Here is a 25,374-nt window from a genome sequence, read left to right as displayed (position 1 = left end):
ACAGGGAGATTATCCCTTAGGGCGCGGGGGTGAAAAGATTGGTAATGAAGAAGCGAGTTCTTATCAGTCATTTTATGATGAACTGTAGTGAACAATCTATGGTCCATTGCTGCGATGTCAACATCAAGATACACTGCTGATGTTTTACTAATCGACCATGTAAATTTAAGACAGTCATCTGCCTGATTGAGCCATGTAAGGAAACTCAAGAGATGGTCCTCTGTACCTGTCCAGATACAGAGGACGTCGTCGATGTATCGACGCCACAGGGGTATATGTTCCCTGAAGGGGTTGCTTTGATGGCGGACCACATTCGCCTCAAACTGGCCCACATAAATGCAGGCCAGGCTCGGGGCAAACGTGGCCCCCATCGAGGTCCCAGAGACTTGCGAATACAACTGGTTGTTGTATTCAAAGAAATTTTTCGTCAATGCAAGTTCAATACATTGCATCATGAAAGTCACTGGAGTGTCATAGAACCACTCAAGTTCCCCCAGGGCCCGTGCTGCTGCCACCAGCGTGGCGTCCTGGGGGATACTCGTGTGCAGTGACTCAATGTCTATAGTCACCAGCAGTTGCGAGTCAGGGTCAAACTGAGCACCCTCTAGAATGTTCAAGATGTCAGTGGTGTCTTGCACGTAAGATTCCTGAGTTATCACAGCTTCTTAAAGAAAGACGTCGGCGAATTGGGATAATGGCTCCAGTACCGATTGGATCCCTGATACTATCGGGCGTCCAGGGGGGCAGTCTCTGAGGTTTGTGAATCTTCGGCAAGATGTAAAATGCCAGAATACGAGACTTTTTGTTGACAATAAAATCTGCCTCTTTTGGTGTCAGCCATTTTTTCTTTAAAGCATCTGCCACCATTTTGGTAATGACATCAAGCAGTTCAGAAGTGGGATCCCTGGCAAGGGGATGATAATTGGTATGTACACCCAACAGTCTCAGGACCTCCACCTCGTAATCACAGGTGTTTAAAACAACAACGGCGCCACCCTTGTCTGCTTGTTTAATGGTCAGCAGCTTATTGTCTTGTAAGGATTTGATAGCTTGCCAATACTGTTTATTCATATTGCAGCCCTGTCTTTGTTGTGGAGCTTGCTCCAGCAAGGTTACATCATGTAGCACTTTCTGTTCAAAAACAGCCACCTCGGGACCCAAAGAGGCCCCCGGGGGACAAAAATTAGATGGTCGATGGAGATTAGTGCTAAACAAGGAGGGATCAACTTTATCTTTATCTGCAAAGAACTTATGCTGTTTAATCTTTCTCATCATCTCCTGTAATTCAAGTCTACAGGTAAATGAATCATGTCGTGGTGTCGGGACGAATCCCAATCCCTTGTTAAGTACCCTCATTTCTTCTGATGTTAATGTGTAGCTGGACAAATTTACCACAATATCATTAGTTATAGTGTCAACACCCTGTTGATTTGTCAATGGAAGGTTCTGCCCCTGTTGCGAGTTATTCTTGGTGAGTACTGTTGCCATGTGGGCTGGAATTGAGCTCTGCCCCTTCCTCGTCCTCTCGCTGGTTGTGTGCCCCCTCCCCGTGTTCCTCTCTGATTGTGACCTAAAAAAGTCCTAAGCAGGGCTCCTAGGTCCTCATCTGATCGAGTATCGGGTGTGAAATTTACTCTATTAGTGGTTGACGGGGCTGGATTGGTGACAGTGTCCTCTTCATCTCTGCTTGTGTTGTCAAACACCCAATTGTTGGGTGTGCGCCGCTGTTGTCTATTTCCGCCCCTTTGAGGATACTGACCCCTTCTTTGGAAATTAGACTGTCTGGGTTGATCTGCAGAGGTATCGTAATATTGATCCTCTGTATACGGAAAGGCCCAAGAATGTGAAAAGCGATCTAAGTACTTTTTAAGGCCCAGATTTTCTGGTTGACCATATAGGTCTTATAATCCGCTAATTCGCTTTGGATCCTTTCTAGCTGGTCCTTGGCGTCTGTGAGTGCTGTGTTGTTCTGTAAACTCTCTTCTAGATCGATTATTTCTTTTAATAGATCCTCACTCAATCTCTTGGCGGTGTTAATAATTATGATAAGCCAGTCTCTTGTGCATTTGTTCGCAATGAAGCGCCAATCTAGACGGAACTGCTTATCCTCCAGAGATATTTTGGGCTCTAACCTCACCAAAAGACTAGGTGGTGCTGCTCCGGCTCTCAAATATTCGTCATTAATGCCCCATGGAGGGCAACCCTAATCTGACATTTCCTAAGATTAGAGAGTTTATCCCATTCTTCCCGGGCTGTAGAATTAGAAACCAACGGGGCATCAGGCAGAAGCGAGGGACCAGACAAAATTAGCGCTATTTGTTCGTCCGAAAACGCTAGACAATTCATACCTTCCAACAGACAAAGCCACAAAAGGGGGCCACTCCTAGATTATGCTCAATGTCACCAAGGCCACCACCTAATAACTCTGGCTCACAACAATTTTTTAAGATTTAAAATTTAAAAAAACCTTTGTGCACTGAAGACCTGCTGCAATCGCAGCTAGACTATCACGGCTGGGCCGCCGTACTCGTAACATCAACTCCTTGGAGTCTTGGGGGGAACAAGGATACAGACCGCCCCCCACTCAAACAGTACCAAACACATTAGGGCCTGTCCCTACAGACACTCTTATTTTTCAGTTAGAATGCAGGATCTATATAGGTGTGTGCATAATCTTGTCACTACCCCGTTATGTCAAAGTTCTTTTTGTTCCTGCGCAAGTGTCACTCTTTGTCCAAGTACACCCAAGGTAACGTTAATATTGCCAAACAACCATCACCCGTACCACAAAAAATTGTAAAAAAAGAGAGTGAGCACCTCACGGTAGAACCGCCATATGGGGTTATCTGGCTAACAATTACCAGTGTACCCACTTATCATCATCGGTTGCTCACTCTCATGAGAGTGGAAAGGAAAAGACATAAACATAGAAGAAAAGGACAAACAACATGTAATAATCCTTTTACTTCACACCAGACACACAAAATACTAAGTGTCCGTGCCCCAGGGTATAGCCAATAACAATCGCTGTTAAGTGTACACATTCACCATAAACCCCTGTGAGAAAAAGAAAGAGTGAATCTCATACATTAAAATTGCAGAAATCACTGGCCACTCCTGCTTTTATTCTGGGCTGTGAGCGCTCCAAACTAAAAAGGCTCACGTTGAACCAAGTTTCGTGTGAGCCTAGATCGCCAACATGTTTCGTTGCTGTGTTTTAAGCAACTTCATCAGGGCAGTTAGGGGTTTGCCGCCTTTCAATTCCACTCATATCTGATTATAACCTGTGATGGTTAAGCCAGACCCATCAATCAGAGCACTCTTCAGGACAGTGTAGTTTTTAGCATCCTCGTGTCTAACTGTGAGGAGCTTGTCTCTTCCTTTTTCTGAAGAGGAAAGCCACAAGATTGCTGCCCACTGACTTTGGGGAACCTGCTGTACCATGCAGGCCCTCTCCAAAGCAGTTATCCACTAGTGGATGTCATCCCCATCTTTGTAGGGGGCCATAATCTTACTCAGGTTTCTATGGTCATAGGACCTGTCTTTATCCTTAGGGATATTGCTGCCACCAGTGGAATCTAATCCACTTAACTTTTGCTCCCTTGCTAAAGCAAGTTTAGCTTGGGCCAGGGCTGTTTCCTCCTTTTCTATCTGAAGTTGGACAGCTCTCATTCTAGCCTCATGTTCTCTTCTCTGTGGGGAAGTCATTCCCCTTTGAGAACCCCTTGAGGCATTAGAAAGGAGAGACTCCCTGGAAGGAGATCTTTCTCTTCTATTGCCTGGATTAAGTCTACTGTTAGGCCTGGGAAGGTGCAACCCTTTTCCATTCCCAAGTAAGCTTAGGTTAGCCTGGCTAAGCCTCCTGACTTGGACCTGGCTATCATCTCCATCTGAATCTTCCTCTACTTCTTCCTCATCTACTTCTGGGGTCAGGGAGTCATCTTCTGTAGAGGGTACTCCTTCACCTGTATTATCTAGGGGACCTGGTTTAGAGGCCTTCTCAAGATCAGCTGCCTCTAGGACTTCTATCAGGTGTTGGATGGTAGGGTTGGAACCCTGTTTCAACCTTCTTGAGGTACACAATGACCTCATCTCTCAGAAGTTGAGCATCTCATATCTGGAGGGTGCCTTGGGATGGTCACTTACCACAGGTAGAGAACCAGAGGGTTCACCTGTGCCAGACATGTCTAGTGAGGTGTGGTGTGTGCACCTACCTACACTGAGTGTTTACCTACTAGAACCTCTCTAGGAGTTGTAGTCAGGGTGTGCTAAGCCCTTTCCTCTACAACAACTAAGTTCAGTAGAACGTATGTATTTTAAGCTTTGTTATATGTACCTATGGTACCTAATGTGATCTTTCAAATGATATCAAAGATTACAATTGGTAAAACAACAGCAAGCTCAAATCCCAACCGCTGCACACCAATGTGAGAAGTTGGCCTGGTATATGATGTTCACTATTCTAGTGAGCACCTTGCACCAGTCCAAACAACCCTTATGGTGATGGTTTTAAAGTCAACCTTATAGACCAGCTATCCTAGTGGTAGCATGGACAAAAGCAGTCTTAGGCTAAACTCAAGATGGCATGTGAAGCCAGCTGTTTTACCATATGCAAACCTTTTAATACCAAATTAAAGGACACCACACTGGTTATATATTCAAAATATATATGTATTTATTTCTAAACAACCCCCTATACTCTTTATGAGCACAGAAGCACAAGCGTATAACAAGGAACTTAATATAACATACAATAAGTTGCACAATATGGATAGGCCCTGGTGGCCCGTTAAACCATATACTAAAATAGTGGTGTAAGTACCACGTAACGAACAATGGTAAGTCCTAGGGCCTTGGGAATCGCTGGGGCTACACTGGACTAACAGTAGTTAGGGAGCAGGAGGCCCGCAGGATGCGGGTGCAGTGTCTAAATGCACACGCGTGCACCTATAGAAGTCAATGGGTGCATAAAGTTAGAAAGTTAAAGAGTTAGGAGTCTTCCGACTGGACTAGAACTAAACCACTTAAAACTAGGACACTAGGGGCCTCATTTATGAGGCCGTGCGTCACTTTTACGCCGCCGGTGAGTCACTTTTTGTGACGCACCAGCAGCGTAAATAATGTGCCTTGTTGCACCTTATTTACAAAGTGACGCATCTAGGTAGATGCGTCACTTTGTAAACCCCTGCGCCACATTATACCTGTGCCAGGTATAATGTATGCAAGGGGGGCGTATTGACGCAAGGAAGGGTCGTAGAAGTGATGCTGTGAAATCTATGAGATTTCACTGCGTCACTTTTAGGACGCCGTTGCGTCAAAATCTTGCGCTTGCCTCACAGTAGGCGTAAGACTGACGCATGCCCTTTCACATGGGGCTTGCCCCATGTGAAAGGGAGCATTGCTGGAGTTGCGTCACTTTTGTGACACACTCCAGCAATGCGTCACTTTTGCGCTTACAGATACGTCAGAAATACTGACGTATCTGTAACTCCTTGCGACATGATGCGTCATACATTAAATATGACGCATCATTGGTGTCGCAAGGAGTGCGCAGTGAAAAGTGACGCATCGCTGTTTTCACGCAGCGATGCATCACTTTTCATAAATGAGGCCCTAGGAGTGTAAATCTCTACAGGAGCACCGCAGTACTCGCGTTACCTCACCCACAGGAAGCGGGTGCATAGGTGTCAAAATGTGTCGGGTTTCGTCGTGGAGTTCTATGGAGCCTTGGAGAAAAGATGCTGCAGGCGACCAGGAGAGAAGAGTCCGGTTGGATCCAAGGGTGGATCGAAGATGAAGAGTACCTGAAAGCAGAGGGGACAGAGTCTGGGTCACTAGCCAGTGACCAGGAAGGAACCAGGCGATGTCGGGAAGCAATCAGGTGATGTCATGAAGCTTGTCTCTGCAGCCACGTGGACCAGGAGGTGTCTATGGCAACCAGGAGCTGGATACAAACTGTCCAACGAAGGCTCTCGCTGTTGGCGGTGTCAGATCTCGATTCGGAGTCAACAGGCCTTGGCAAATGCAACCCACGCATGAATCGAAGATGGCTTCTTACTCAGGTCAGCAAGGACTGAGGGGCTTCTCCTTTACAGGGAAGCAAGGGCCAGTCTGGAGCAACCAGAACAGTGGTGTAGATTGTAGATTTAGTTGTAACAGAGGCCACTAGCCAATGGGCAAGTGACCGGACAGACGCGTCGAGCAGGAAAATGCAAAAGGGCACCACGCAGCACCCGGTGAGTGTGGAGAGGTGATCTTCAGTGCAGTTGGTGCTCGGGGCTGGGGCTTCTCAATCCCAATGCACAACTTCGAGGGTGCCTCAGAAGTTGCACGGAAAGCAATTCGCTGGCTATCCAAGATGGCCGGTCCCACATCTTGCGTCACCTCCACGGGTCTCAGCTTTGCTGTGGCTGTGGATCGGGTCGAAGGAAGTTTGGAAGTCTGGGTATTGTCAGGCTCTGTGTTCAAGCTCCGGCAGGAGCAATGACAAAGCAAACCGTTGAGCGCTTGATGGTGCCTGCTTGCACAGGGTGGTCACTCCTTGACCACAAGGGAGATTCTTCAGTCTTCTATGTCGAGTAGGATGTCGAAGGGTCCAAAGTTTCGTATCAGAGTTTCAGTCAGGATGATCTAAAGTCTAAGGACACAGCTCCTACCTTTATTCCAAATCAAGGGGCTGGATTACCTGCTAGGTCCCTCCTATGGGTGGGACCCAGGAAGGGGGTTGTTACACCCCTTTCCCTTTGTCCAGTTTCGCGCCAGAGCTGGGGCTGGATTGCCCCAGCACCGGTTTGAACTGGACTATGCATGAGACACCTTGTGTGCCCCAGACAGTGTCTCATTTCATTCAGGCCTCCCTGCCCCAATCCACTATCTCCTGTCTGGGGTGGTGCTAGCACCTCCCTGTGACAGGAAACCTATTGTCCAAGCCTCCCTCGCTGGAAGGGTTCCCAGCAGCAGGAGGTCAGACTTGTGTCTGTGGCAGCAGCATCCATTTTGCGATGCTGAGGCTCTGGTTAACTTTAACCGGGATTAATGGAAGTAACATGACTTTTCCCTCTAGAAGGGTGGAATGCTACCCCGTCACAAGAACTGGTGAGGGGGTAGTATTCCAAAGCGTATGACACCTTACACGACATGTTTTGATAAAGCCAAACCAAAGTTAGCAAGAACCGCGAGGATTATAATGCACTTAAGAGTATATGGTATGGCAATATCCTGGAACAGCTATAAGGACATGGTTCCGAAAGCTTCAGACAGGCTCAGCTCATGCTAGAGCACCATCTCACATAAAACCAAGCACTCTGCCTTCAGGATTGTTAAGGCATGCCTTAGGAGTGACTTGTAGGTGCATATTTGTCCAGTTTTAAGGTTAGACATAGGAATACTATATCTAAGCAAGGGGTGATTACCGACCTTGCCCCAGCCGAGTGATCAGCCAGTTGTGTCAGTTTGGATGGCCAGCCAGGGGTGGCAAAAGATATGCTGCAGCCCCTGGTAGGCCTTGGATGCACCTATGCCCTGGGTACCTATAGTACACTATACAGGAGCTCATAAGGTGATCCAATATCCAATTAGTTATGTACCTAAGGTACATGGAGTCCATTTTATAGAGAGAGCATAAAGCCTGGGGCCCTGATTAGCAGGATCCCAGGCCAACTAAGTCATAAACCAGCTAAACACAACGCTAAAAAATCTGGGGTAACCATAGTCAGGTATCCACCTTCCTACATTTACTTCCCCAGAGAAGTGGCAAGCAAGCAAAAGATAAAAGTGACTCATCTGTCTTACATATTGCTGCTGTCATTATTTTAAGTCTGAAAATTAGATAGTGCTCTGTCATCAGTGACCCTTTCGGCCGTCCTGCCTTTTAGCTAGTTAAACAAGTTACGTTCTGGGACCTATACTTTTGTTTCTATAATGTTGTAGGTAATGACTCAAGATTTACAGCTAGTAGGCAAGTGACTGTTAACTAAAAAATAGAGCTTATCTGAAGAAGTCAAGCATGAGGGCAAGTGGGGCAACTTTCCAGCTATGATTACATTTTACAGAAATATAGTTTGCTGTATTTTTAAACTTTGCACATATTGTCATCATTTATTTGTGCTATAAACTGTTTCAGCTATTCTGCTGTGCCTATGTTGCCATTGCTCATTGTGGGTTAAGGCAACTTCCTGTACTGGTTCTCCAGCAGCATCTGTTATTTGTGTGAGACAGAAGCTTGCACCAGTTCTGTGTCAGCCCTGCTGTGTGTATGTTTGAGGAGCTGGCTAGATTGCAGCTTGTTATGATGAAAGTGTACACCTATGCTTCCAGTACTGCATATCTTCTGTGATTATTAAGGAACCTTTCTACTGCTGCTTAAACACTACCTCTCTCTTTGCAAGACTAGTTAAGATTACTCTGCTTTTGCCTATGTGAAACATTCTGTATTAGTAAGCAGAACTTGCTATAACATGTAAGGAAAGCTTGCACTGCTGCTGTTTGTGTGAACTTTGTTCTGTGTATAAGCGAAGTCTGAACTGTTACTTCATTTCATTTGCCAACACATTCAGTATGTGAAAGTTACTGGATTTATTGCTGCACGTGGTCTACCTGTGTGTTGAGTAAAGCTTGCATCACTGCTGTCAGAAAATGAGCAATTAAAATAGCGTTGTATCTTTTGTATTAGGAAAACTGTGCAGTTTTCATTCATTGTTTTCATTTTTTTGGTGGGTGTGGGAAGACACCACAAGCATTTCTGGAAATAAAATATGTTGTACTGGAATAGTCTAAGGACGTCATTTTCAAATTGCTTGTCCAACCTACAGCTATTTGGTCAATCAGTGCGATACAATGCCCTGCATGTCCATGAGTTTCCCATTGAAAAATGTCACAGAGTTGAGGAAGCCACTTTATACGGACCAAACCCTCACTGCACTGCATTGCTTTCTGAACTCATTTGTGTTATTAATGTGGGCAGTGATTTACGCCTCGCCACTTCCAAAATTCCCCAGCCGCCACTGCAGTTTCTTTTAATAGTTTGAATTTAGAGGTTCCAATTAATCCAGTTGGAAATCAGTGTATTTATTTCACTTTTCGTTTCAAGCAGTTATTTTCTCTCAAATATTTTCGAGTTAAAGACCTAACGTAAAGCATAAAGTTAATGTCATGTTGGGCAGTTATGCAGTGGAGGGGTAGGCTGGCAAGGATCGTTTTCTATATTTCAGCAGCACTCTGGACTGCCAGTGCTTAATTTGTAATAGACAAAGTGTCGGGCCTAAAGTTTTTCTCAGAAGCCTGTCAGCACCAGGGCTGAATGTCGGGCGTACCACATACCTAGGCTGCCTAGTCTTGTTTCTACCTCATCAGTGCTTTAAATGGGCCCGTACTGCCTGGTACTGAGTACCGGCACTTATTCATTTTGAGAGGGAGAGTATTTGCCTATTCTCTTAAAAGTGACATACTACTTTTAATTGGCGAGCATCTGCACTTCGCCGAAACAAGCAGGTGATCTGGTACAGAGTACCTGCATTCATATTTTTCTACTTCAAGCACTGTACATCATGAATCTTTCTTCAACCACTTTACACTTCCTGCCTTTTTAACTCACTCTTGCACGTTGCTTTTTCGTCTTTGGTTTCCCCTTTTGCCACTCTTTCTTCGTCTTTCACTTCCACTTTCCTCCCCAGTTTCTCCTTCATGTTCTGTCCCGGTCAAAGTCTGTTGATGAAACATAAGTGCCGTAGCTCCTCCTGCAACCACCGGGACAATTTAAGTACTGGCTGCAGGGCCTTGGCCTCCGTTCATTGGATCAGTTACATGGCATGGTCTGGTTTGTTCGTTGCAAACAGTGACAACATGTGCCCCTGAAGAAACACCAGGGTTCTCTTCTCCAGGATGGATTTGTGAGCGAGACAGAGGTTTTTGAAAATCTTGCGGAAATTAGTGGATATCCCGTCCCAGGCCAGCTTGAGTGGGTCTGGAGTATGCGAAGGTTGCTTGCAGAGAGCCCGAGACGGAAGCCCTTGAGCGTCTGCACGTCAGCATCAGCATACGACGGAGGGGGTCCCATCTGAGGAGTTTATAATAAAATAATAAGGCCGTGTGTGCTCTCAGGCCGCAGCTGGATGGCTCGACGCGCTCCATTATGTGCGACGTCCCGGGAGCTCCCCTTGGGGACCCGTCTCCTGCCGCAAGACGATGCTGCTGCGTGAAAGCGCCGGAGCGAGGAGCGAACGAGTGTTTAATCTTCCAGCGGGAGGGAGAAGGCCCTTGGGCCAGAGGGCATTCTGCATTCAATTACCCACACGCATGGCATCTGCCGTAGCGCACGAGGCCACATGGAGTAGGATGCCCCACGGTTTCCCTGACCTCACGCAGCACTTCCACTGCAGGCGTAACTAGATGCAATGAGGGTCTCCGTGGCATCGAACATAACATGGCGCCGATATGGGAGGTAGAATGTACAGCTTTGAGGCCCCCGCTGCTGAAGTCGATGCAGTATTCTTGCTTTGTCGCTAACTATATTGCCGTGGAAGGCAGAGTGAAATGAAATAAAGGCCCTGATGCTATCACGGGAAGCAGGGTTGAACACAGTTATGTCCTCTGTGACACCACCATCTAACCTTGAAAAAATGTATATTGCCACATTTGGTCAGCCAAAATCATTGTGTGAGGGTCTACATCCCCTTAAGGCAAAGATCTTCAAACTTTTGAAGGTTGAGCCTCCCCCAGCTGAATTTTTTTAAATGTCGCCCCCCCCCCCCCCCACCTGACAGAAATTTCTGGAATCTGGTACACTACATAATCGACCGCCACCCTTATATCCCGGGCCATATCCGGCAAATAATGTTCAAAACAATGAGTGTTTCCTCCTTCTCCATGACTTCCCTCACTACCACTCACCAACAATGCACCTCATCTCTCTATAGCACCTTTCTGGCAAACATATAATTTTTAATATAGTGCTACTCAGTTTCATCATACTCAAGGGCATATGTACAAGCCCCTATAGACACCACACCGTCACTTTTTACAACGTTGTGGTGGCAATAGGGGCATTGGCGTATTTACAAGGCAGAGTTAAGCTACTTAACTTGGCTTAACACTGCCTTGTAATAAGGCCCACTTTCATGCTATGCTTAGCGTGAAAGGGTGGGCAGTGGGTGTTGCGGTGGGCGTTTCACTGCAACAGGCACTGATTTTGATGTTGCGCCCTATTTACAAGGGCAGCGTAAAAGTGAGGCAGCGTTAAAATTAAGAACAGGGAAAACCTGGTCTTAAGCTGGGGAAACTAGGAGAAATGCATTATTTCTCCTCATTTTTGCTTCATCCATGTGTGCTGCCTTGTGCAGCACACATGGAAAAAGCAAAATGCCTTGTACTTGTAATCTTTAAAAAAAAAATCAATTTTGTGATTTCAGTCTGTGCTGCATTAAGCAGCACACATGGAAGTGAGACAAATGGCATTGAAAGATTGTTTATGTACAGGAAGGTCCCCCTCCTTATGTACAGGAAGGTCCCCCTCCTGTACATAAACAATCTTTTCCCTGCACCCAGACACTCTTGCACTATGGTGCAATGGTGTCTGCGTTGGCGCTACACTGCTAAGTGTAGCGCCAGCGCAGGGGAAACGCAAGGCTGCACCATATTGTTGTAAATATGGTGCAGCCTGCCGTTTCTGAAGTGGTGGAGAGAGGCCTTAACCCATGACTGCTAACGCCTCACTCCGCAACTTCCATGAACATATGCCGCTCAGTTCTTTGATCTGCATGGTACACCTTCTTTGTAGCAGGCACATTAACCCTCTGTGCTGTGAGGGTGGCAGGAGTGCTCATGTGAGTGCACAGTGAGGTATGCGACAGTGTGAGAGTATGGTAAGTGGAGTGAATGCAGGGTGAGTGAGGTGACCAACTGACCATATGAATTTGGGTGTGCCTGTTAGTGCAGAGTGGGACTAATGAATGCATGGTTAGTGATGGGCTTGTTTAAGTGAGATTGCAGATTGAGCAGTGAGGGGGACAGGTGAGTGAAGTGTCACATGAGTGCAGGGTGGGTAGTGTGCTTGTGTGGCTGCAGGTTGAGGTACAGGGAAAACCGCACAAGTGCATTGTGAGAGCAGAGGGATCACTGAGTGCAGGGTGTGAGTGCATGGGGGTCAGTATGAGGGAATTGTGATCGCTGTGAGTGCAGGGTGAGCATGAATGTGAAGGGCGAGAATTTGGAGCAAGTTGTCTAAATGCAGGGTGCATTCCCAGACACTTGCAGTAACTCAGCATGCTATTGACGGCAACGCAGGGTTTCAGATATGTTAAACTATTGCTATTGCAATTATGGCATTAACCAGGGTTCGAGGGTGGAGGAAATAAATACTGGGCTGATCTTGCAACAAACTTCCAGTTTTATGATTAGGGTTGCCAGCTCATTATTTTTATGTCCAAGGTGGTACAAAAAATAAGCAGTCACCTAAATCTCTATTTTCAGCACTTATTTGTGCATACTCTGAACAGCAACTATAAATAGAAAGCACTTTAAATTGTGTTTTAGGGCTGCCTGAATGATATGACTGATAACAAAAGGGAATAAAGACAGAAAAGTCACATCATGAATGAATACATACTTCTTTATAACTCATATTTAGTGTCAAGAGAAGCAATTTGCAGACTGTTTAAACACCTGACTGGGATTTGTGTTTTGGCAACTTAAAACCCTTTTAGCCCTGTGATCATTGCACTCCTGCCAGTGTAATTTAAGAAGCAACATTGTCCTTTCCTGGAAGAGCTGTCCCTCCCTGGACAGGGTTTAAATTCCAAGAGCTGAAATGCTTCAGCTCAGTGGCGTCACTAGGGTTGGTGTCACCCAGTGCGGGTAACTCATGGTGTCACCCCCTCACGACTTACCCCATGAATCCATGATGCCCCCCAGATACCCTTACACGGCCCTCCACATCTCCCTCATCAGAGCCGAATGCTCAAGTTTACCAGTTCAATGTGTGATGGTCATTCAGTCCAGGTGCATTCTGGTACTTGTAATCACATGTTTATAACAGAATGAAGAAGACTGCAAAAACAAGAATGCAAAACAAAAGCTCAGATTTTGGGGAATTCTCAGGTTTGCGTCAGATCGTACACACCCTAAGTAACCTGGGGAGAGTGAACTTGCAGTTACAGAGACTCATGGCAGGGCCACTGGAATTATCTGATTTCTGTGTAAATGTGGGTTTACCGCACTTGCCATATAATTCACTGCCGGATGCATTAAATGCATATTTCACCAAGAAATGTGCTTCTAGTTCACATGGATCAAACTTCACTACAGGAGAGTAACACACATGCTACTGCACAGTGGGGGCTGCATACAAAGGCGCTCTGGTCTCCTTTTAGTTGCAAATTGCTCTGTTCATGTGCTAAACTGGTAATTTTGAGGTGAGACGCCTACGTGGCCGTACAGTGTGTGTCGCTCTAGGCCACTATTAGGCCAAATGTCCTTTTTCTTGCCGCATAATTCAGTCGGCGTTCCTATGGGGAAAGAGGAGATTTCACGACAGGCAGCTGGGGCAGTGCCAGCCATGTCAGGCGTGACATGCAACCTCTTCTGCCCAGTCTCTGGCGTGCTGCCGGGGGAACCCGTCTGCTGGGAAGCCTCGCCATTCCCCTGGGGTCACCAGGCCAGCCCCTGGTTCCATCTTTCCAAGGCCCTGGCGCATCTCCCTGCGTCTGAGGGGGTGCATTAGAAGGAGGCGCTGGTTGCTCCAAGGTCCTTCGATGGGTCCAGGGAGCCCCTCTAGCGCCCACTCGCAGGGGCTATCTTACCAAAGCTCTAGCACCAAACACTCTTCCCTTCCTCTCCCGTCTCCTACTTTTATTACCAATTGCTTCCCTCTACTCTCTTTGTTTCTACTCCACTAAATCTTTCTCCCTTTGCTCTCCGTACTTCTCCATTTCATTTATTTTCCCTTGTCACTCCAGGTATCTTTTACTTGCTTTGCCATCTACCCTCTCCTATGTTCAATTTAGGTCCTTTCGAACCCTTCTCTTCCGGTCTTCCTCATCGCTGGGTCTTACTTTCCTTTTCTTTCCTTTTTCCCTTCCTTCTCTCCCTCATCAATCTTTTCCCCTTCCCCTCAGCTCTCTTGACTACTGTTGGCATCAACTCTTTTTAAATGCATTTTTGTCCCCCCACCCCCCTTGCCTGTGCGCGCGGATGAAGGCTCTGCGCCAAGAAGTGACTTCTCATTGCAAATGTATAATTCAATTTAACTCTTCGCCGTCTCCTACTGTGAGCTGATATTTCTAGGTCTCTTGTCTTGCCATCTCTCCCTGTGAGTCTGTCTCTCTCTCCCCCCCCCCCCCCCCCCCCCCCACTTGGCTGTACCCTTCGCCCTTCGCCCCCCTCCCGTCCCACGTTCTATCCTTCAACACTCTCGCACCGCTGCCATGCGCCTCAGATGTCCCAAACCATACAAGTTACACACGCATTTTTGTACACGTAACGTTTGTTTCGAACTCTGAATGTCAATAACAGGGTGCATGGTTCAACATCACAAGGGTGAAACGCCAAGTCAGTCCCGCTGGATTTTAAATATGCCACTTAGACACTGTGGACATTGGTGCCACAATTGCATTAGCCCACTGCGCCACTTTACCACGAGGGTTGCAGCATTAGGCTGAGGTGCTTATGGAACACAATGATATTCGGTATGCAATACTGATACTATTGTGGATAATTTCAGTACAGTTAATGAGCCTGTCTGTGGGAGCAAGAGGCGAGAGAGAGAGACAACCCTCTTCTATAATAAAGAAAACAAGGGAAGCCTCAGGCTCTATGTGGGCATAACAAACGCCCAGCATTAACCCACTCCTACCCAGCAAGAAGGGGAGGATGGGCAAAGATGAGGCGAAAACACGGAAGAAAAAGTAACTTACAGGCTGGGGGCCTGGGGCATTCTCTCCTGGACTCCAGATGTGACGGAAAGTCGCGCAGCAGCAGTCAGCTCTGGAAGGAATTATTCCCGGGAGCCCATCGCCTCTTCCTCCACTCTGCCACTCGCTTTCACTTTGTGTTTGAGGGCAGCGGTCCGATCAGGCCGCCCCTCCAGCATAGTGCTTCTAGCCGCTCAGCCCTTTCCACGGGTACTCCAGGGTGTAGGGCCAGTGCCTTCACAACACGATCTCCTTCACCAGGGAGGGGGGCTGGGGCAGAGACAGCAGGAGGGTCAGGCCTTGGTGCATGGTTGAAACACCACCAGCACCCCAGCGGTCTCGTGCAGGCACGCAAGGGGGAGGCTGTCCCATGCTGGCATACAAGGGGGGCTGTCTCGTGCAGGCACTCGAGGGAGGGGGGGGCTGTCTCATGCAGGCACTCTAGAGGAAGGCTGTGCAGTGCCAGGTGCACGCTTGTCTTCCTCTGCAAAACCCCATGAGCAGTGCTGAAAACGGCGGGCCCGGGAGCAACGTCACGTGAGTGACGTTTCGAACGTTAACAACGTCGTAGCCTAATTGGACAATAATCTTGGCCGGCGGCTGGGTAAGGTTCGAGAGACTAATATTATTTTGCATTTTGGTGTCATGGACTCCGTGACACCAAAATGCAAGATAATATTAGTCTCTCGAACCTTACCCAGCCGCTGGCCAAGATTATTGTCGACACAGACCACGGTGTCACCCCATGTCATGGTGTCACCCGGTGCGGTCCGCACCCCCCTAGTGACGCCACTGCTTCAGCTACAGTGGGAGGCAGGAAGCCTTCTCTGCTAAAACTGAAAGCAAGTAACACATTCATTTCATCTGCAGTGTGAGGCAAGGAGTCTCCTCTGCTCTGAAATCGTGCTTTCAGTTTTAGCAAAGGGGGCTCCTTGCCTCCCACTGCAGCTAAAGCATTTCAGCTGTAAGAATTATCCAGGATTGCCCCCACCCCACCCTACCCCGTGTGTGGCAGCCTGGCTGAGACACTTCCCGGTGCACAACCGCACCCGAGTATTTCACAGGTCTTTAAAATACCTTTTTCTTTTTAATGAGGCTTTAATGGTTTTCACCCCTTCTTAGGGCCCCTGCAGCTCCACTCTGCCGTTCTTTCCTTTGAAGAATCAGAGGACAAAGGTGAGATTTTAGGGAAGAATGCGCGCCCGCCCTGAGACGGTGTAGCGCCCCCCAGGGGGGCGCGCCCCACAGATTGAAGAACTCTGCCTTAAGGTTTGTTGGCGCTAGAAGATGTATGGTTGCTTCCAATGCTTTAAATGGGAAAATACAAGTGCAGGTACTCATTAAATTGAGCTGGAGGTGTGGCTAGTGGGCGGGGTTAGAGGCGGAGCGAGACATGATGATACAAAGACACTTCTATTGGCTATTCATTTTGGTGTGATGTGAAGACTTGTTTGGAACAATCCCTAAATCGGGTCTTTAAGTGGGATGAAAAAGCTGGGGGGTCTCTCAAAGGGGCGTGACCAATATATTTAAAGGCATGGCTTAAAATGCGTGTGCTTCGCATAGTGTGCCGCCTGACTTGTATTTTGCTGTTTCTGTCATTGCACCCAGTAATATGATACAACAAGTAACATCATACAAGCAGCAAGTCAGGACATTTGGCTTTGTCAGTGGTTGTTAGTTGCATAAGATAAATACGCAGCAACTATGGCTTGTATATAATACTGAAAAAGCTTCCACTTAAAGCCTTGTTGACACTACAACCTTTATATATCTGTACTACGTTTCTATGGTTACTTTTAATCCATGCTGTAGTTGTACCCTTGTTCTTATATTTTAACCGCATGCGTGCGGGCGGAATTCCGCTCGCACGCTGAAATTTTGTAAAGCGCATGTTACATGACGAGCTGGGCTCGTCATGAGCGTGCGAGGAGGCTACCTCATGACGAGCCCAGCTCGTCATGAGCGTGGAAGGGGTTAATAAAGCTATGTTAAACTCAAAAAAAAAAGAAGGGAAATCCACAGAGAAAAAACTCTCTTTAAAGGATTTTCTTTCCCATACAACGCTCACCTGGCATGACATCATGCCGTCACTTCTCCACTAGTGAGAAGTGAGCAGTGTGAGCGTGCACACATCAATGGGCCTGCTGTCACTGCAATACGGAAAAAAATGGTCCGCCTGTGCCAGGGCACAAAACAGAGCCCGATAGAGACCCGTTTCGAGCCCTCCATTAAAAAACTGCCGGTGCTCAGCACTGGTGAGACCTGGCCCACTTAAAGCCCTGTCCTAAATCATTATGGAAGGGGTTTGTAAACTATAAGTGCAGCCAAGCCAGCTACAGTACGATTAGCACTTTCAGGCTAAAAATCAGTGCGTCCCAGGACCAACGAGATGCTGGCATAGCATCATTAATAATGAGTTCTACACCACTTGCAGGATCTACCAAAACATTTGGGAAATGTATCAATATATATAAAGGAGTTAACTCATTACATGAAATGAAGGGCAAACACGAAATGTTAATGCTTCCTTGTTTTTGCAATATTTGCAGCTTCCTAATGCCATACTCTTCCTACTTACTAGCCTTAAGTGCAATCCTTATATCTTGTAGAGTGCACACACATACACACAGAAGCGAGCATTCCACACATTTCTTTTTAAATATTCCCTGAGTGTCCCAATACTCTTCCTCTCCGGTCTCATTCCTCTTACAATATCAGGCAAACACGAACACGTAAGCAGACAAATACACACAAGGCTCACTTCGGATTATTCCTTAGTTACTTCGCAGTGCCAGCGACAGTTCACATGTGACTGACAGAGCAGGGCCTGGATGGGGCCTACTCTGTCAGACACAGCAGGACGGTGAAATTCTCAACATCCGAACATCCCGTACATAACATCCCGCACATAATGCAAATTAGCCGCTGCTGAATGGTTCGGAGATGGCTCAGTTTAGGGCTAGAGAGGCGCTTTGGATGTCAGAGTGCCCTACAGATCTGCTCCACTCTGACTCCCTCAAGCTCAACGGCACTAGCAGCAATGGGCTTACATTTCTTGAGTACCGGTACTCTCCTTGGCAGTGGAGAAGTGCTGGTACTCAGCTCGGTAAAAATGAGTAGTGCCGGTACTGAGTACCTGTGAGTACCGGCCCATTTAAAGCACTGGTTGCTTCTTTTTTGTAACTCGCTTCCTGAACCTAATGCTAGCAGACGTATGGTTGCTTCTTTGTTGTGCGCCACTTCCTAAACCTAACACCAACAGATGTATCGTAGCTTCTTTGTTGTGCCTCGCTTCCTAACACTTTTGTTATATTTTCTTGCAGTTTGTCCCATTCCGTGATTACATCGACCGCACTGGGAACCACGTCCTCAGCATGGCCCGGCTGGCCAAAGATGTCCTGGCTGAGATTCCGGACCAGTTTATATCCTACATGAAAGCCCGCGGCATCAAACCTAACCCTGCCCCACCGCCCTACACCCCTCCGGGCCATACCCTCCAGACACAAATTTAACGGTGGCAGGAGCTTCCAGAAAAACACATCTACCTAGTTGGCCACGGGACTTCTCGTCGTTTCAGCTATTCATCCTCAGATGCATCCCCAGACATCAGGATTGTCCGTGGAAAGTATCTTGTATGTTGCTGTGTCCCCCAAGGCCAGGCAGTGAGAGGTAGTGTGAATCCAGCTGACCAAACCAGTGGGAAAGCATTGCATTTGAAACGATAGCTGGGGTGTTTACAAACCCTGCCTGACAGTCTCTCAGAAAGAACTTGTGGGAAGCAGAACTTGCCTCGTTTCCAACAGAGTGGGAGCGAGTGAAAGAGGGTCAGGACAATGCCCCCTTCTCAGTGATATCACTTCCTGTAAAGATGACAGTCATTACATGATTCAGTCTTTACTGTTGTGTTTCTTCCTGTCTTGCACCTAGTAACTTGGTGATGACGTTTTTTGCCTCAATTCTCTTCCTTCCCAAGTGGTTGCTTAACCTTTGACCGTTTCCAAGAGTCCTTTCTTTTTTCCAGTATGTGAATGAAATTTTTGCCTGCCTTATGAAGTTTTTCCTCCCTCCCTCACCTCAAAACTAACGTACTGATGTAGTGGACTCTTGGATAATGATGTCCTTTTGCTCAATGAATGTCTTTCCCATTTGATGCTGTTGCTCTAAGACCCATACACCTATGTCCCACGGCTCTCTCTGGTCACATTGGTTTCTCATTAGGGCATCTTACTCTGTAGCCACAGTTCAAGATATTGGTAAAACAACGTATGCTGCATAGTCAGATCATGAAGAAAAAGGATGAAAGTTTATTCTTCAAGTTATATTTTCAGTTACAGGAGGATGTAATACCGCACCAAGAACAGCCTCCATGTTGCTCAGCCAATACACTCCAACTGACCCTAATCGAAGCACAAACACTTTAGCATTCTAATGACCTCACACGCTGGTTGAGCAGTAAGGCAGAGAACATCAATGGGGAAGATGAATTATGCCAGGCAGTAGATTACAACAGATACCCTTTGAATTTTTAATGTATTCTTATTTATCTCTTCTTTAGTTTTCATCAGTTGACTGTACATGGCAGCACAATTGCACCTTCCACTAAATCTTTACCAGATGGACCCTGACTAAATAAAGTTCAAGGTTTCCTTGAGCAGATAGGTTCTGTTTCACTTGGAAGATAACATGTGCCCTACCCACCCATCCCTTGCAGCAGTTCCTTCAGGCTAGCATCCAGTCACCCGCTTTGATGGTAATAAACTGTGCTTCAGTCTCAGTGAAACACACAGCACCAACATAGAGTGCCTACAGGGATGTTCTTAATACTAACAAACCATCGTGGGCCATAGTAATTATCAGTGCAGCAAGTGGAGAGCACCGGGCAAAGTGGTGTGAGAAGCCCATTAAAATCAATGTTTACTATTTTCTGTTATCTTGTATCAGAGACTCTTGTTATGCCTCTGAAACAGTGTCTCCCACTCTTCCATGGTCATTCAAACCCCCAAAATCCACCCAACCACAGTGACACACACACAGCACCAACAAACAGTGTCTCCCCCTCTTCTATGGTCATTCACAACCACAAAATCCACCCACCCACAGTGACACACACAGCACCAACAAACTCAGAAAAAATCAGAGAGTCAGTAACTTCGGCAAGTCCCTTGTCTTCGGGACACTCGCAACACAAACTGCTTACCCTCACAAGCCATCAGAATACCATGAGTAGGCTCCACCTGTATGCATATACACAACACAAATAATCAGTCCCTTACCTGTAGGGCACACTTAGAACTGAATCTGCCTCTCAACTGTAGAAACACCCACAATCATAAGAGTCCCTCAGTAGGAATGTGTGAACTTGTCGCTCAGGTAGTTCTGGTGAACGTTGGTGGCTAGTCTTCCATACGGAACAGACATTGACATTTTTAAAAAAAGATTCTGAGATGTGTAAAAATTAATTCCTAAATGTAATGCATAATGTTGACAATAAGTTAATGTCATTTGGTGAAACGTTCTGAAAATATGTTAAAATCTGTAGCAAGCAATAATACCTCTTTACGGGTATGAATTGTTAAGGAGCTATAATCAAGTTGAGGTTGTTTTCAACACCGACAAAGATTCTTCAGTCCAGTGGCTCCTTCACATACCCATACACACCCATCACCTCCGTTTTACTTCAACCACAGTTTCCTGTTATCTCAGGCACATACCCAAGGTGTCCCATTGTTTAACTGACTCTCACTAACCCCCTCTGACCCCATGACAACTCTCTCTGCCTTCCAGCTGCTTTGCTTGAGATTATATTGAGGACAACTGAGAAGTTGCCATGTCTTTCTCTTGCAAACGTCATATAAATCACGCTAATACTATGGTTACTTCCTATATTTCACAAAAGTTTTCTACACGTGGGTTTTTATGGTACAGGTTGGGCTTTCAACCCTATTTACATTGTTTTGAGATGAAAAGATTGGCAACATACATCCACGTGTAATGTTCAGAGGGAACGTTTTTAAGTGAAACTTTGAATAGGCAATTGAAAGTAAATGTTGCCTGCTTGCAGGGAAAAATCCACACACGTGTAGACGTGGAAAAATTGAAAACTCTGGGTAATCAGAAAAATGTGATTCGTGTGAGACTTGAGTTGTGTAATAAGCCCTTTGCAGACCTCTAATTATAATGTATGGATTGCAGTTGAATTTCGATCGCCATTTTTAAAACAAAGGATCTAATTGAAGCATGGTCACTTGTTGCATGCACTCTATCACCACATATGTCAGGGATATGAACCCTGGCCCACTATTTTGGCAATGTGCAAAACATACCCTTTCTCTTCTTTGCCAAGCATGCATTTCCTATCAACCTGAGTTCTTTATCCCCACATTTCTTTAGAGTTCAATCTCCAGGAATGCTAAGCAAGCTGTGCTATAGTTGAATCAATAACACTATGAATCCCAGGTGGTGCCCTTGATGAATAGCACAAATAGATTCCATGAGGATCTCGTCATTGCAGGAATCATCATGACAACGCACAAAGAGATTCAGGTGGACATCTCGGGAAAGTTCCAAGCCAGGCTCAGGATTTGATCTGAATGGTTGAATCAGGCAACTGTTCACCAATATGGAGCAACAGCCCCCTTCCCGTTCAAATGCCTCAAAAGAACGCCCCCCTGGCACAAGTCATTGATGGCATCCTAATGCGTGTTCCTCTCAATACCCACCCCTCATATAGCCTCATCCAACAAAATTCTTCCTTTTTATATTCTCTGTGAACCAGAAAATTTCCAGTATTTCAGCATGCACCTGTGAGCATTATCTTCCTTGTCTCTCAACTATTTCTCTGCTACTCTCTCTCCTTGTTTCTCCCTCTCCCTCACTTCTTTCTTGAGAAAGCCCATTATTCTTGTTTTGATACGTTATTATCCTTTCTATTACTTAGCCCTTTCTCCCCTTCCCTACTCTCCCTCGTCATTTTTCACATCTCTTGTGTCTTCCCTCTCTTATCTTCCCATTTCCCCTCTCCTTACCTAGTCCTTTCTTGTTCCTCTGGTTTCCACATCCATTGCTCTCCTCTTTCATTGCCTATCTCTTTCTTGTCGGGGTAATCTATTTAATCTTTTTTTCACATCTTGCATGAACAATTGACTTTCTTACTACCCTGCTTTTTGTGTCGCTCCTATTGCCTTTTTTATCACTTCTATTTGTCTTCTGCTTTCTTTCTTCCCCTTTTATCATTTCTTTTTTCGACATATCTCAGTCAATTTATTTCCCCTTCTCACCCCGCCCCACTTTCATATTTATTTTCTCGTTTTCACATTTATCACTATAAATTTTCTTCTGCTACTATCCACCATTATCTTTAAGCTTTTCACTTCTATTCCTTTTTTTACCATCGTTTACTCCTTCCCCCCTCTCATTTAATAATTTCCACCACAAATTTTAATCTCCTTTTTCCTAATATTGATTTGTCTTTTGACCTGTTTCCTCCGTTAATCTTCTTGCGTATGCCATCTCTGCCTCACTTAAGTCTTCTCTAAATTCTCTTCTCTCCTTCTGTCACGCAACAAAGCTATCCCCTTTTCTGGTTTCTCATTGTTGTCTCTTACACTTAAATGGCATTTTGACAGTTCCACATTCTCCTTTACTCTCCCACTTTATCCCTCCTTTCTGTTTATCTCTCTTGCTTTTTGTCTTATTCATTTATTGTGCTCTGTCCATCTTTATCCTTTACTTCTTCTTTCTCCTATATGACATAGCAATTCATTTCTTCTCAGTGATTCTCATTTCTTTGAAATCTCTCTTTATGGTATATTTTCTTATGCTCTTTCTCTACATTGTTCTTTTATCAATATGAGCCCATCGCACCCTCTCTCATGAGCTCTGTCTCTCTTGGCCTGTCACTCTCTATTGTTCCCAAACATGCCCAGGTTCTTTTCTTTTTTCTTTTTCTCAAACCAGTTTTTCCTCTTTATGCTTGTCTGTAAATGTGTATTTTTTGCACTTTGACACTTTCTTACTATCTTTAGTTCTGTATCTTCTCTGTCTTCCTTCATCCTTCTCCATCTCGTACTCTCTATGTAAAATCTACTTATTCGCATGTGCCTTTCCATCCTCTTTCCTTGCTTGTCTCTCAACTCCCTCCCTCCATTTATCTATGTGACACTCCTTTCAAACTCACCTTCTTTTTCTTTCTCACTATTACTCACCTACGTGGCTCTAATTTTACTCTCGTTATCGATATGCTATTAATCTGTATTTTCTTTTCTTAGTATCGTTCTCTCCTTTTCAGGTTTGCTGCTCTCTTCATGCTTTCTTGCTTTTCTCTCCCCACTCGTTCTTTCTCTTTTAATTTCGTCCCTTCTGACACTCTTTCTCTCGCCCTCAAACAATAACTCTCTTCTCACCAAATGCTTTCGCTCGTCTTCAAAACAATCCCTTTTCTCCTGACACTGCCCCGTTCTCCCTGGCATACCTTCTCTGCTTTTCTTCCTATCCCACACTCTTCATGTCTTTCCTCTCCTCCACGTATTTCTCTATTCTACTACTCATGCTGCAATTCTTGCAGAGTTTTTTTATTTGCACTATACCGCTATATTTTTTTCATCGTCTCTGCCCGAAACTCTCTATTTTCTGTGCTCCAACTCATTTTCCTTTCCTCTCCCTATGACCCTTCTTCCCATTCTTGCAATTTTCTGTTTGTCTGTATTCTTCAATTTCTCATACCCTCTCAGGTTTTTCGAACACACTACATTCTTTCACATATTTTTCCCCTCCGCTCAAATTCTTTCTGCATTTTTCTGTTCTCAAATACTATTTCTCTTTTGAGCCCACGTTATTGCATTTCTATCCATGTTACACTCACTCTAGCTCTCTTCTCCTTACAATCTGTCTCAATATCTCACACTCTCAATTTCTCTCCTTACATACACACACCTTATGCCTCATTCCCTCTTTCACACACTGATTCTTTTCCTTTCTCTTACTGCATCTCTTCTCTTCTCTTGCCTCTCTTCGACTCACAATATATTATTTCCTCTCCATTTTCCACTCTCCCATTCTTTCTCTTGTTCTTTCGATATCTCAGTATGTTCTCTATTGTTTGTGCATGGTGATAATTCTTTTTTTAAACTCGAGCTCTTACACTTGTATAGTATTATATATTTTGTGTCGAATGTGGTTTGTAATAGATTGCCTTAAACTCTAATAAAACGATTTCATTTTTCTTACCGGGTCTGTGTAACTTGTCTTTGCCTCCGAGATGTAATTTGTCTAACACATCTGGACACATGGGAATCTGAAGAAAGCCAAGACTAGACACTCTGATACCCTTTTCCTAGTTGCTAGCTTTTCATCATGCTTGTAAATTAAGCACAAATATGAGTTAGCTGAACAAGTAGATAATCTCTGAAATGTTGCATATCGTTTTTTCACTCAAACAAATGTAGTTTCATTAGGCGAGCATGGTATTCCAGATACTTTTAGAGCCTCAAAAATGCACTATGAAAAAAGCTCTTCCCGTCAGGCAAATAGATTTCACAACAAATGCATGCATAGTTGCTAGGTTTACCTATGTCATGTGACACCTTTAACGAGTTCTGACGTTTTCACCAACATTCCTACACATGCTGAGCGGACTTACTTTGCTGGGGGTAAAACTACAATCCCCAGAACGCATTGTGATGTTGTCTACTACACTGCAACTCGATAAAGTTCCATATCATGGTACATATTTTGCTGCATCTATTCTGAAGTATGGGAGGAATCTTTAATTCCTGTCAGGTTTTGAATTAGGCTGCTTCCTGTGATTGCTTTAAATGCTATATTTGTCATTTAGCTGCCCTTTATTTTCCCACATTCTCTTCTACCCGTTAGGCAAATATGTCGTTAAGCACAGCCAATCTATGACAGATGTTAATAGCCCAGTGTACTTTAAAATACACATTTTGCCACCTATTTCCCCCAAAAATCATTCAGCAGTGTGGTGGTGGGGGGGGGGGAGTGCAAATGTTTGTAGTGTTTATTCTTTAGTATGTTTTGATCAATGTCTCTTGCCCTAAGTGCTTGAAAAATGAAAATGACACACATTTTCTGAACATTTCCTTTGTCTAAAACCATAGATCGTGAGTAGTCTTTGACCATGGCCCAAAAAAGCTCCAGACTATCCTCCACTCTAATCTATCCTATCCACAATAAGGGTTGGTGTTTAATTTTGTTATATTTCTACTTACTGTGCCTGCCTAGTGATTTCTACTATAAATGTAGAAGTGGGTTGAAATGCTATATGTGCTTGTAGTTCTTTTGAAAATTAAGTAATTCAGAGACAAGTTATAAAATAGAAAGTTCTAGTACACGCTTCCACCACACACATACAGAAAAACACACACCAGAAGCTGTACCAGCTTACGTCACACATACAGAAAAATAAAGCAAAACGGCATAGATAAAGTAATCCCATATAGTACAGGGCCCC

General features: G+C 45.2%; 1 protein-coding gene across 3 annotated transcripts in view; it reads left to right on the top strand.

Annotated features, from left to right (window-relative positions):
* LOC144755373 (copine-5) overlaps positions 1–24,126 on the top strand; it is a 1,407,230-nt gene extending 1,383,104 nt beyond the window's left edge. For all 3 annotated transcript variants that reach the window (XM_078644209.1, XM_078644208.1, XM_078644207.1), the window contains one exon: positions 18,230–24,126. In XM_078644209.1, the coding sequence (XP_078500335.1) occupies positions 18,230–18,418 (189 nt within the window). In that variant the 3' untranslated portion in view covers positions 18,419–24,126. The remainder of the gene's footprint in view (positions 1–18,229) is intronic.
* The last annotated feature ends 1,248 nt before the right edge of the window (positions 24,127–25,374 follow it).

The sequence above is a fragment of the Lissotriton helveticus genome, chromosome 5_1 (assembly GCF_964261635.1).
Source record: "Lissotriton helveticus chromosome 5_1, aLisHel1.1, whole genome shotgun sequence".
NCBI classification, from domain to species: Eukaryota; Metazoa; Chordata; class Amphibia; order Caudata; family Salamandridae; genus Lissotriton; species Lissotriton helveticus.
Note: the sequence above shows the minus strand (reverse complement) of the source record. Positions and strands in the feature narration are given on the sequence as shown.